This window comes from Elephas maximus, chromosome X (genome assembly GCF_024166365.1).
Source record: "Elephas maximus indicus isolate mEleMax1 chromosome X, mEleMax1 primary haplotype, whole genome shotgun sequence".
NCBI lineage: Eukaryota > Metazoa > Chordata > Mammalia > Proboscidea > Elephantidae > Elephas > Elephas maximus.
Genome location: NC_064846.1, coordinates 132,806,032 through 132,819,945, shown reverse-complemented (window position 1 = coordinate 132,819,945; position 13,914 = coordinate 132,806,032). Strand labels below are relative to the sequence as shown.

General features: G+C 38.5%; 1 protein-coding gene across 8 annotated transcripts in view; it reads right to left on the bottom strand.

Moving 5' to 3' along the window:
* The window catches only part of CASK (calcium/calmodulin dependent serine protein kinase), a 454,527-nt gene that overhangs the window by 56,088 nt on the left and 384,525 nt on the right, over positions 1-13,914 (bottom strand). For all 8 annotated transcript variants that reach the window (XM_049873006.1, XM_049873008.1, XM_049873009.1 and 5 more), the window contains exons 12-13: positions 9,843-9,920; positions 6,664-6,744 (exon numbers count right to left, since the gene is read on the bottom strand). In XM_049873006.1, the coding sequence (XP_049728963.1) occupies positions 6,664-6,744; positions 9,843-9,920 (159 nt within the window). The remainder of the gene's footprint in view (positions 1-6,663; positions 6,745-9,842; positions 9,921-13,914) is intronic.

The following is a 13,914-nucleotide window of genomic DNA, read 5'->3' as shown; positions in this document are numbered from 1 at the left end:
GTTTCTTAAAGAAAAAATTAAAGCAGTAACTTCCTAGTCTACTAATACATAAAAAAAATCGCTTTTATTCTTCGTGTTTCATATTTTATACCTGTAATAAGCAAAGGGTCTTTTCTTTTTTAAAAATCATTTGAAAGAATGGAATAACTGAAAACAGAATTAGTCACATAATATTTTTTATCATGACCTCTACAGATAGAGTACAGATTTTTTTTTTTATTGAATGGTTTTTAATATATTCATAGAGTTGTGTAACCATCACAACAATCACTTTTAGAACATCCTCATCATTCCAAAAAGAAACCCTGGACCCATTGGCCACCTCTCCTCACCTTCCTAAATTCTCCCTAGCCCTAAAAAAACTAGGCAACCACTAATCTACTTTCTGTCCTATGGATCTGTCTATTCTGGAGATTATATATAAATGAAATTATACAATATGTGGCCTTTTTTTTTTCATGCATTCAGGTTATTTATTTATTGTTGTTGAGAATATACACAAGAGAATACACCTACTCAACAGTTTCTACATGTACAATCCAGTGACACCGATTACATTATTCGAGTTGTGCAACCATTCTCACCCTCCTTCTCTGAGCTGTTCCTCTCCCATTAACATGAACTCACTGCCCCCTAAACTTCCTATCAAATGTTTCAAGTTGCTCTTGTCAATTTGATTCCATACAGGTAGTTCTTAAAAGAGCATAATGCTCAAGGCAGGCATTTTTTACTAGTTAAACTATTGTTTAGTTTTAAGAAGACTTCAGGGGATAGTTTTGGTTTAAGGTTTCAAGATTATCTCAGAACAATAATAGTTTTAGTGGTTCTTCTAGCCTCCATGGCTCCAGAAAGTCTGGAGTCCATGAGAATTTGAAATTCTGTTTTGCAATTCCTCCCTTTTGATCAGTATTCTGCATAGAGCCTTTGATCAAAATGTTCAGTATTGGCAGCCAAGCACCATCCAGTTTTTCTGGTCTCATGGCAAAGTAGGCAGCTGTTCTTGGAGGCAATTAGCTACATATTCCATTTCTTCCTCCTCTTCTTGACTCTCCTCCTTCCTCTGTTGCTCCAGGAGAATAGAGACCCATTGCTGTACCATGGATGGCTGCTGGTGAGCTTCAGATTTATTTTTATCATTTAAATCTATACAGTACTTGTTTGCTCTCCCTTTAATAATGCAAATATTTACAAGTATCTATTTTAAATGTCAGATAGTTCAATGTTAAATCACAGTGTTATATGGATCAAAAAACAAAGAAAAGGCCAGATAATTGAGTAAATAAGTATGAAATTAGAAATATGCTCAAGGTGACTCTGAAATATCAGTAAAATAAAAAAATATTATAAGCATTAAAATTTTTCCTGTAAGTAATTAACATTTCTTTACAAATATCAAGATTTTGAAACCATGATTTTAAAACACTTACATTTAAGATAGAAATTTTCAGCATTTAAAAGTTTATTTAACATAGTATACAGTTCAGAATTCTATTTCCCACATGGGACATTTTCCACATGTATGCTTATAGGCTCAACTTAAGTTTATAGAAAAACAGATAGTTATGACAAAGCATTCCACTTTTAATATCATGGGTTTTGGAGCCATCAAGATCTGGGTTTTGAACCTCAGCATTGCCACTCACTAGGTGAGTGACTTTCAGCAAGTCTCTTTACCTTTCTGGGGATCAGTTTCCTCTGTGAACTATAAAAGGGAATTAATCACACCATCTCACATCCCAACCATCAGCAAGTCCTATCATATCCACCTATCTCCAAAACAGAACCTCAATCTGGCCACTTGTCACCATCCTCATACTTCTCCAAACCTCCACCGCCTCTCACAATAGCCTCCTAACTGGTCTCCTTCCTTTAATTCTTAATCCCCTACGGTCCATTTTCTACACATCCATCTCAGCAATCTCTAAAGTACAGATTGCATAATATTTACCTGCTTGTAGTCACTAGTTGTCATCCTACTGCAATCAGGAGAAAATCCAGACTCCTTATCATGGCCTATAAGGCCCTACTTAGTCTGGCCTCTGCCAATCTCTCTTAGCTCATCTTATACCACTCCTTCCCTTGTTTACTACATCCCAGCCACAATAGATTTATTTCTGTTCCTTGAACTTAGAAAGCGTCTTCCTGTCTCTAGATCTTCGCATTTGCCCTTCTCCATCCTGGGACATTCAGTAGGATGGTTCTTTCATATAACGCAAGTCTCAACCCAAGCATTAACTCTTTAGAGGGGTTTTCCCTTGACTATCAAAAGTAGATCCTGTATCATCTCTCATCCCCATTTTATCTTTATTTTTTAAAAATAATTTTTATTGTGCTTTAAGGGAAAGTTTACAAATCAAGTCAGTCTCTCACACAAAAAACCCATATACACCTTGCTACATACTCCCAATTACTCTCCCCCTAATGAGACAGCCCACTCTCTCCCTCCACTCTCTCTTTTCGTGTCCATTTCACCAGCTTCTAACCCCCTCTACCCTCTCATCTACCCTCCAGGCAGGAGATGCCAACATAGTCTCAAGTGTCCACCTGATCCAAGAAGCTCACTCCTCACCAGCATCCCTCTCCAACCCATTGTCCAGTCCAATCCATGTCTGAAGAGTTGGCTTCGGGAATGGTTCCTGTCCTGGGCCAACAGAAGGTCTGGGGGCCATGACCACTGGGGTCCCTCTAGTCTCAGTCAGACCATTAAGTCTGGTCTTATGAGAATTTGGGGTCTGTATCCCACTGCTCTCCTGCTCCCTCGGGGTTCTCTGTTGTGTTCCCTGTCAGGGCAGTCATCGGATATAGCTGGGCACCATCTAGTTCTTCTGGTCTCAGGATGATGTAGTCGCTGGTTCATGTGGCCCTTTCTGTCTCTTGGGCTCATAATCACCTTGTGTCCTTGGTATTCTTCATTCTCCCTTGATCCAGGTGGGCTGAGACCAACTGATGCATCCCAGATGGCTGCTTGCTAGTGTTTAAGACCCCAGATGCCACTCTTCAAAGTGGGATGCAGAATGTTTTCTTAATAGATTTTATTATGCCAATTGACTTAGATGTCCCCTGAAACCATGGTCCCCAGACCCCTGCCCCTGCTACGCTGGCCTTGGAAGCATTCAATGTATTCAGGAAACTTCTTTGCTTTCCCCATTATCTTTTCATTTCATCACAGTTATTACCACTACATAAAATTACTTGCTCACTGTCTGTCTCTACTTCACCTACTCATTTCTAATCCAACCTCACTAGAGTGGAAGTTCCATGAGGGCAGGGACCTTGTTTGTCTTATTCACCACTACATCCTTAGTGCCTAGCATAGTACCTGGCACATAGTAGGCATTTATATATTTGATGAACGAATGAAAGCATCAGTCATGGATTGAATTGTGTTCCCCCAAAAATATGCGTCAACTTGGTTAGGCCATGATTCCCAGTATTATGCGGTTGTCCTCCATTTTGTGATTGTAACTTTATGGTAAGAGGATTAGGGCCGGATTATAATACCACCCTTACCCAGGTCACATCCCTGATCCAATGTAAAGGGAGTTTCCCTGGGGTGTGGCCTGCATCACCTTTTATCTCTCAAGAGATAAAAGGAAAGGGAAGCAAGCAGAGAGAGAGTTGGGGACCTTATACCACCAAGAAAGCAGCACTGGGAGCACAGCGCATCCTTTGGACCCAGGGTCCCTGTGCCTGAGAAGCTCTTTGACCAGGGGAAGATTGAGGACAAGGAATCTTCCTCCACAGCCAAGAGAGAGAGAAAGCCTTCCCCTGGAGCTGACAGCCTGAATTTGGACTTTTAGCCTACTTTACTGTGAGGAAACAAATTTCCCTTTGTTAAAGCCATCCACTTGCGGTATTTCTGTTATACCAGCACTAGATACCTAAGACAGCATCTTTTAAGCACCTAGCTAGGCATTCAAGAAACTGTACAATTATTTATTATTTCTAAAAAAAGTTCACTAATAGCAATGCACTTATTAACTTCTTTGACTTCTGGAAAACGAAATAAATCAAGGCTTAGAAGGTAAGTTGTAAGACATGAGGATATCTGAGCTTTAATGATTTCGAAAGAAATTAACCTTAAAATAGGTAAATATCTCTTATTTGGGTATACATTAATTTCTTTATTTAGCTTTCTGCAAATCTGAAAGATCTGTTGGTCTTAAATGGCCCTATGTCATTCTCTGAATTGAGCTGGCCTTACTTGACAATTTGTAGAGAGATGTGTCTGTCCCAATGTGTACAGGTTTCTATCTATGGAAAATACACCCCACGGAACAGTCAGCTGAGGAGAGGCTAACCTATCTGCAAACGATCAAGTTTCTAATCAGGTTTGATGTCTTACTAAAAACTTAGTATATCTGCTGTACGTGACAGACACTATCAGGTAACAATACTTGTTGGTGAATATTTATTAAGCTTATCATATGTCAGACACTGTGCTAAGCACTTCACATATATCATTTACTTAATTCTTATCCCAACTCCACGAGGTTGGCTCAGAGAGGTTAATTTGTCAGCGTTCACAGAGCTGGAGTGGCAAGGCTGGGGTCTGACCCCAGGTCCATTTGAAGCTCAGCTTTAACCATTTCTACACTAAATAAGATGTGATGTGCAAAGTGGACTTATTTATAATCTTGGGAACTATGGTCCACACACATGAAACAATTAGTAAACAACACAATGTTAAGGGTATTAACTCCTGATATTTGTGATTCCTCAAATTTGAGGATCCTAAGGCATATATATACACACACACACACACACACATATACACACATACATATATATGTAGATAGACAGATAGATAGCTACAGATATAGATAAGGCATAAGGAGCCCTGGCGGCTCGGTGGTTAAGTGCTCAGCTGCTAACTGAAAGGTCAGCAGTTGGAACCCACCGGCTACTCTGCAGGAGAAAGAGGCGCATAATAGGCAGTCTGCTCTCACAAAGATCAGAGCCTTGGAAACCCTATGGGACAGTTCTACTTTGTCCCATAGGGTTGCTATGAGTTGGAATTGACTTGATATTAATGGATTAACATGGCATAGAGTTTCTTCATCTTCCTAGTCTGTGAAAGAGATAATAAGAATCATTGAGATCACAAGTTTAGTAAGAACAACAAAGCTATGCTGAGATGTGGATGGACACAGAAGAGCTGCCCTGGCCCATTCACTGGTGAAGTGACCTGCTCCAGCCAGTTGGCCTCCTGCATAGGGGTGTATATTAGAATGTTATGCAGGGGAATACAAACAAGTGCGAAATGAGGTAAAGAAGAGAAAGGTCAATGTGGATTTGGGAGGTGTTAGGAGAGATTATGACAGCATAGGTAGGATTTGAGCTAAGTCCTGTGTCTATATACATAAGGTGTAAAATATGCACTCCCTCACAGGCAAAAAATCTGATTTCCTACCTTATTCACTGGATAGTTGCTGCTATCGTATGAAATAAAGTCAAACATTCTCAAGGATTATATCATTTCACTCTTTAATGCTTGGTGGGACAGTGAGGGTGATTATGGAAATTGCTTCTAAGCGGTCACTTTGAGGAAAACATTCCATTTCAATGATTGGGTTCAAGTTTTAAAGGTATTGTATCTTAAAATACCACATGTCAAAACTCACAGGTAGTTGATATGATATACATACTAAATCAGTTGCCATTGAGTTGGCTTCAACTCATGGCAACCCCATAAGTTGCAGAGTAGAACTGTGCATATGGTTTTCAATGGCTGTGACCTTTTAGAAGTAGATTGTCAGGCTTTTCTTCCAAGGCACCTCTGGGTAGATCTGAACTACCAATCTTTGGGTTAGTAGCTGAGCACTTAACCATTTCCACCACCCGGGGACTCCTAACATACATATTAGATTGTTAGTATTATTTTAAAAACATCATCTGCAATAGTAGTAATAACCACATAGCTTTTAAGAGAGATTTTTTTCCTCCCAAAGGGCAGTCAGTTGCATTTTCTACTCTCCACATATACTCCACTTACACCAATGTGGCTAATGCTTTATAAATATTATATTTAACACGAATTTCCATGTGGAATCATGCTTTTCAGTTGCAGTTAAGTAGATGATCATGGACTTTTTTCTACAGAAAATATCTTACCTATTTTGAGTTTTGTTAGCTTTATAATAATTGGCTAAATACAAGTGCTATTCCCATTTTCCATAGAGTAGAAATCAATGAAGTGTTAAGAGTTTTGCATTGTCAAAAAGAGATACAATTCTTCCTATATACCACCTAGGTTCCAAGAATTCATTATTGAAAACTGTCTTGAATTTTAGTTCTAGGGTTTAAGTAACATAAACAGTTCAAGTGACTTAAGGATTGCTTTGTAAGGTAGCAAATCCCTTGTTTGATGACTACAAGGTCCCTGAATAGACACTTCACAAAACAGCACCTTTACAACTGTGCCACAAAAGTAAACAAAAGAATCATACCGTATTTGGTGATACCTAGTATTGCAATCTTAACATTACATAGATAAATATCACATATGTATAGTCTTAACACTGTATGGATGGGTAAACATATGGGATAAACAGTATATGGATGAAAATGCATTTGATGAAGCTAGCTATACTTTATGAGGGTTACTAAAGACTTCTTTTGAAAGTGAGACTTTAGTTTTATGGAAGTTTAAGTGTTACTTACCATGAAATGAGGTTGTGTTAAAATACGCTTTAGTTCCTTTGCATCATTATTCTCAGGGTAACATGAAATTTCTTCCAATACCTAAAAAAAAAATAAACAAGGTATATAATACTGCAAACATGATACAAGATCTAGAAAATGCAATTCTTTTAATTAAGAAATTATGAATGGATTTTTATGGGAGGTGAAACAAAAAAAATTCATCATTTTATTTAAAGATCACTAATTTTTTTTAATATATATATAAAAGAACTGGTAATAAAAAATAAAGTTGCTGTAATAGTCTCTGCCTACGTTACCCAACTATAACTCAAGAAAAAAGCCAAATCCATTGCTGTCGAGTCAATTCTGACTCATAGCGACCCTATAGGAGAGAGTAGAACTGTGCCATAGGGTTCCCAAGGAGCAGCTGGTAGATTTGAGCCGTCGACTCTTTTGGTTAGCAATTCATAGCTCCTAACTACTGTGCCACCAGGGCTCCATAACCCAAGTGGCTACTGAAAAATACAAAACAAAATGACAAGCCCATCACACATATTTATTACAGGGTTAAGTAATTTAGTTAACTTAATGGGAAAGTATCTCCGCAAATCTTTTTTCCAAATTCATCATCAAAAATTAATCTGAATACAAAACAAAATTAATCTGTAATAAAAGTTAATAAACAGCTTTCTTTTATATTGGCAGAAATGTCAATTCCTTTTTGAAAGATCAAAATGACATAGGCTCAAATAAAAATAATTTAAAGAAGAAAAACGTTTAAGTATTTTCCTTACAGCCTGACAGGATCAATGTTATTCTTCATCCTCATCTCCCCACAACAGAGAAAACCACGCCTCTGCCAATGGTTCCTCGGGTTATTGGCCAGGGAATCCCCAGAAAACAACAACAAAGAACTTCTTCCACTAATTAGTCCTTAATACTTTCTCTGTACAGGTAAAAGTGGCTGTTTTTGAATAACACTGTCTGTCAAAAGTTATCCAGTGCTACCAGGATGAATTTTATCTATTTAAAATTTATGTGACATGAGCCACAGGGAAAGCCTCTATTCTTTTTCAGAGTAAACATACTGCTGCTGTTTTAACTATATATAGGTTGGATTCACAGAGCAGTTTTATACAGTGCACTATGCTTAATTCCATTTTAGCCAATCAAGGATTCCTTGGGCAGGACTGGATGTCAGGGGCACACAAGTCACCCCCTCCCCCATAGGAATCTCTCCAGCCTCACTTCGGAGAACATTACAAAAGCTTCATACTCCGGCAGGAAAGGAAGCTGTGAGGTCACTTGGCTTGAAGCTTAGATTTACATTTGGCTATTCAACCACCTCCTCTGGAACATACGAACAAACAAAAATGACATGGTTTCTTTCTTAACCAAATGCCCTTCACCACAAATGGTAATGGGTCCACAGCTGGTTATGCTGTTAATTCATATTGTTTAACGATGATAAACCAATTTGCCTTGGCTTATTTTATGCTTCAAGTTTCTCACTTGAAATGGAAGGACTAAATAATATACAGGCAGTCCCAAGTTATAAACATCCGATTTACGTACAACCTGTACTTACAAACTAACCTCTGTAAAGGTTAGTAAAAATTCGAGGTACATACAATGGTTCATAATAACAAACAGGCAGTATGTTGCGATGAGCATTAAAACATTACTAAAATATCAGTGTATTATACATTAAAGGTGTTATAGTGTATCTGGAAGTGTTTCATTAATGTTTTTATGCATAGAAAGGTACACTATATACTATATATAAGACAAACATTTGACTAACTGACGTTAGATATTAACTATACCCAACTGCTTTGACTTGCGTACAAATTCAACTTCAAGACAGACCTAGGAATGGAACTTGTCTATACTCCTTCTGGGTCCCCTGTTAACTCTCCCAGGTTTTAAATACAGAGGTCTGGACTCCTAAGCATGACTAGGCTGAATCCTTAACCAGGTTTTCACTGGCCAGTTGAGACAAAGAATTGTTCCCAGAGTATCTGTTTCTCTCTATTAGGATATTATGAAGATAAGGTGGTGAATCACGGTTCCTGTTGGTGATAGCATAGCTTGATTCTTTGGAATGAGCACTTGCGGGCAAAGTCAGAGGCAACGTTTCACTGGTGCCCTGACCAAGTGAGCAGGTCTGGCAGCCTCCACGGGATCTGTCTTGTTTCTCAGTGAATCTACTATACATGCCATTATAGGCCTTGTGTTTAAAATCTGGTAGAGAAGGGATTATGTTTTTTACATTCTTTCATTTAGTAATCTCACTTTCTAAGAAACAATTTTTTTAAAAAGGGGAAATGCTTTTTTGCATAAAGACTTTTATAACATCAGAAAACAAAGAAACCTATGTGTCTAACAAGGGAGGAAGTTAATTTATTATCACTTAATAAAATCAAAGAAAAATTATGCAGTCATTAGGATTTATATTTATGAAGACAAGTAGAAACAGGGAAAAATACTTATATAAAGTTAGGTAAAAAAAGGATACATTTTCATTGCAAACACAGAAACATTTATATGCAAATGGACAGTGACTGCAAAAGGCTAGGCAAAAATAAAAATTACTGTGCTAAGGTGATGGGATCATGAATGAATTTTTTTTCCAAATTTTCTGAGATGTTATATCCCTATAACAAAAAAACTAAAAAAGTTAGTGATGGATACAGCCATGTACACTAACAATTTATAAAAATGCTTTTTTTGAACTTAGTATATTTAATTGCAATAGATATTTGAGTTTCAAACACTAACAATTTATAAAAATGCTTTTTTTGAACTTAGTATATTTAATTGCAATAGATATTTGAGTTTCAAACATTACCACCTTAAAAATGCAGCTCAGTTTTTTACAGCATATCTATTTCTGCCAAGTGAAGTGACATAAAAAAAAAAGAGAGAGAGAAACAGAAGCAAAATTGATATGTTAACATGTTTAAGTTTACATAGTAGAGCCAGAAGTAGAAATCTGCTAGGCAATATCACTGCTGAGATTTTTTTTTTCTTTTTTATGTGGAAAATGTTCAGTGATAAACTTAGAAATACGAAGTCTCAGTATAATGAGTCAAACTGAGACTCCTAGGAAACTTCCTCTCAATGTACAGCAGAAATGTTTTCAAATAAGGTAGCAAATATAACACACAAACACATTTACAAAATGTATTGCTTACCTCTTTGGCTCTCTGTACTGCATCACTTGGAGGATTCCTGATTTGTGGTGAAGACTTTGTGTTAATTTTGTCATAAAGCTAAAGGCAAAGAAGAAAATCTAATCAACACTTAGAATCCTTCGCTAAAATTCTGAGCTTCTCATTATTTCACTAAAAAATATTTTCCTATTGAAAAGGCAGGCTGATGATTTCAGTGGGATCCTCTTGTTAATAATCTCTTATTCATTCAAGAAAACTTGCAACATAAGTCTTAAGCATATCTTTTTTTAATCATCTTTAAATAGATGGTCCTGAACTCTGTCAACGTGGCAACTTCCTTGTCATTTTAAGTTCATCACTATTTCAGCAATCACAGTGTTTTCTTCCCTCTGATAGAAGCAACACTCAATAACTTAAAATGAACGCAGAGTAAAATGAAAGAGCGCTTTCTGGCCAAGACACGTCTGAAAGAATTTTCACAGAAACCTAAATCTTGGGAAAGGGCAAACCCAACTCCTTCTAGGAAGGCATGTTCTCACAAAAGGTTTATGCCTGTTTTACTAGGGCTGATCGTTAACAGTATCAGTGCTGGTATCTTTCAGCATGAAATCAAGGACAGAAACTTACTTCCTTTCAATTTGTAAGTTCAAAGAGTGTGAGAAGACACTGAAAAGAAACGAAATATATTTTTAAACCTCCATAAACCTAAGCGATCCAAAGTTTGACTTCCTGAAGAAAATTAATTTCATTTTTTTAAAAAGAACAACTTCTGTAGTTTAGAAATGCAATTAAAACATTATTTTCTATCTCAAACAAAATACCTCAGATTCAACAGTCTGCTCTGAAAAGTGACAACTTAAAAATTATCTTGGCTGGTCTGAACACTTCTATTTCCTAACTTCTCTAAAATAGGTGGGGATTTTTGTGTTGCTGATTTTGTTCTTTGTCTTTCCTCCACTACTATGTACACCAGTGCTTGCTGAGAGGTCAAACAATGACTGTAGACACTCTTCAGATTCCAGTTAGATTTGTTTCTACCAATGTAAGAGAAATCTTTATGACTTGTAAATATTTGGGCCACACCACCCATACCAATGCCTAAGGAGAGCAGTGTAAACACATAGCAGTGACCATTTTTAAAAACCTTTAAAGCCTTTAAGTCGATTTCCACTCATAGTGGTCCTGTAGGACTGAGTATTATTGACCCATAGGGCTCCCAAGGCCGCAAATCTTTATGGGAACAGACTGCTATATCTTTCTCCCTTGGAGTGGCTGGTGAGTTTGAACCATCTACCTTTTGGTTAGTAGCCTATGGTACTAATCAAGAAAGCACTACTACATTTGAGGTTAACTAAATAGTATAGACAGATAGGTAAAATATTACTTTATTTAGAACATTGTATTAACATTTTAGCATTATGCTGAGTGAAATTAGTCAGTTGCAAAAGGACAAATATTGTATAAGACCACTATTATAAGAACTTGAGAAATAGTTTAAACTGAGAAGAAAACATTCTTTCATGGTTATGAGGGGGGGAGGGAGGGGGGCGGGAGAGGGGCATTCGCTAATTAGATAGTAGATAAGAACTACTTTAGGTGAAGGGAAAGACAGCACACAATACAGGGGAGGTCAGCACAACTGGACGAAACCAAAAGCAAAGAAGTTTCCTGAATAAACTGAATGCTTCAAAGGCCAGCGTAGCAGGGGCAGGGGTCTGGGGACCATGGTTTCAGGGGACATCTAAGTCAATTGGCATAATAAAATCTATTAAGAAAACATTCTGCATCCCACTTTGAAGAGTGGCATCTGGGGTCTTAAACGCTAGCAAGCAGCCATCTAAGATGCATCGATTGGTCTCAACCCACCTGGACCAAAGGAGAATGAAGAACACCAAGGACACAAGGCGATTATGAGCCCAAGAGACAGAAAGGGCCACATGAACCAGCGACTACATCATCCTGAGACCAGAAGAGCTAGATGGTGCCCGACTACAACCCATGACTGCCCTGACAGGGAACACAACAGAGAACCCTGAGGGAGCAGGAGAGCAGTGGGATGCAGACCCCAAATTCTCATAAGACCAGACTTAATGGTCTGACTGAGACTAGAGGGACCCCAGTGGTCATGGCCCCCAGACCTTCTGTTGGCCCAGGACAGGAACCATTCCCGAAGCCAACTCTTCAGACATGGATTGGACTGGACAATGGGTTGGAGAGGGATGCTGGTGAGGAGTGAGCTTCTTGGCTCAGGTGGACACTTGAGACTACGTTGGCATCTCCTGCCTGGGGGGGAGATGAGAGGGTAGAGGGGGTTAGAAGCTGGTGAAATGGACACGAAAAGAGAGAGAGTGGAGGGAGAGAGTGGGCTGTCTCATTAGGGGGAGAGTAATTGGGAGTGTGTGCGTAAAGTGGAGTTCAATTGGGAGTGTGTAGCAAGGTGTATATGGGTTTTTGTGTGAGACTGACTTGATTTGTAAACTTTCCCTTAAAGCACAATAAAAATTATTTTAAAAATAACATTTTAGAGAACTAGTGATGGGTGGCTGGTTCACAAATGTTTGCCCAGATCCTTCTAGAACACAAACGGGCAGTTTCCATCTTCTGAACAGTTTCTATCTCTAAAGACTGTAAATCTTGGAATTGGGGAGTAAAGCATATATTTTCTCGTAGAAATAATGTTATAAATAGTTATTAGGTTCCTAGACTAGCCCACAGAAATAAATGAAATACTGTACACAGGCAACAAAAAATAACAAAAACAAAACCCCCCAAAAACTAAGGAACCGTAAAAGTTAAAAAACACATTTAAAATACCAAATACCTAAAAAACAAATTTAATTAGAGGGCAATGAGGAGGAAGGAGGGACTTCTGTGAAGATTCTAAAGATTCTGGAGTCTTGTTAAAGGCTTTATAAGTTGATGGCCTTGCTAATATATAATGCCTAATTTCACCACAAACCGGAATTTTTATCTAAGGACTATCACTAATGCTACTTTCAAAAATTTCAGCTATGATAAGATTAGTTTCTATTTACACATTGAATAAACGCACGTTGATTTTTACTTACAATGCGACAAAAATTCCACAACTCCCAAAACTGCTCTCACTTTACCATTGGGAGACTTTTTTTGTTTTGCCTTGGTCTTCCTATGCCAAGTATGGCTTCATAGGTCTGATGTCTATGTGGTTTCTTGATGACTTGTAGCAGAATCAGCTGGGGTGTTTATTAAACATACGGATTCTTGGGCCCCACTTCAGACATACTGAATCAGAATTTCAGAAGGGGGTTCTGAAATCTGTGCTTTAATAAACTCCTTTCATACAAAACAAAAACAAAAACCTGTTGCTGTCGAGGTGATTCCAACTCATAGAGACCCTATAGGACAGAGTGGAACTGTCCCACAGGCTTTCCAAGGAGCAGTTGGTGGATGTGAACTGCTGACCTTTTGATTAGCAGCTGAACTCTTAACCACTATGCCAGGGCTCCAAATCTGTAAATCTTGTGCTCAGTACCAAATTTTGAGAGTAATAATAGTAGTAGTAATTACAGTAGTAATAAGAGACTGGTGCCTGCCTCTTTCCTGGCTGGAGGCCACCTGAGGTAGCACTTGATGACAGAGTGAGAAGGCAGCCCACACTTGTAGAGTATGTTGGGGCAAGAACGTGTGTGTTTCTCATGAGCCAAGGAGATGCCTCAGAAGGCAACCTGGCTGGAGCCATCTTGATGGAACCTGCCCAAGAGGGCTGTCTGCACAGAGCAAGGGGACTCAGAAGTAATTTGCTGTGGGGTAACTCCTGGGGGTAGGAGCCAAGAGGTTGCTGCTGAGGTCAGCTGCAGAGTGTGCTGACGAAGCAGAAGCCATACATTTGCAACCCAGGACAGAGCCAACATTTGGATTCCTGCCATGCCAAGGACATCAACAACCCAGAGAGAACCACATGCAGCATCAGCTCATTAATATGACTTTCACCACTTTCTTCTAATCCTCTCCCCCTACTCCTTTCCTAGAAGACTAGAGGTGCAAAGTGGGGAAGGAAGGAGGTGGACTGAGAAATCCAGAGGTGGAAGAAAAGAGCATACTCCCCTCCCTC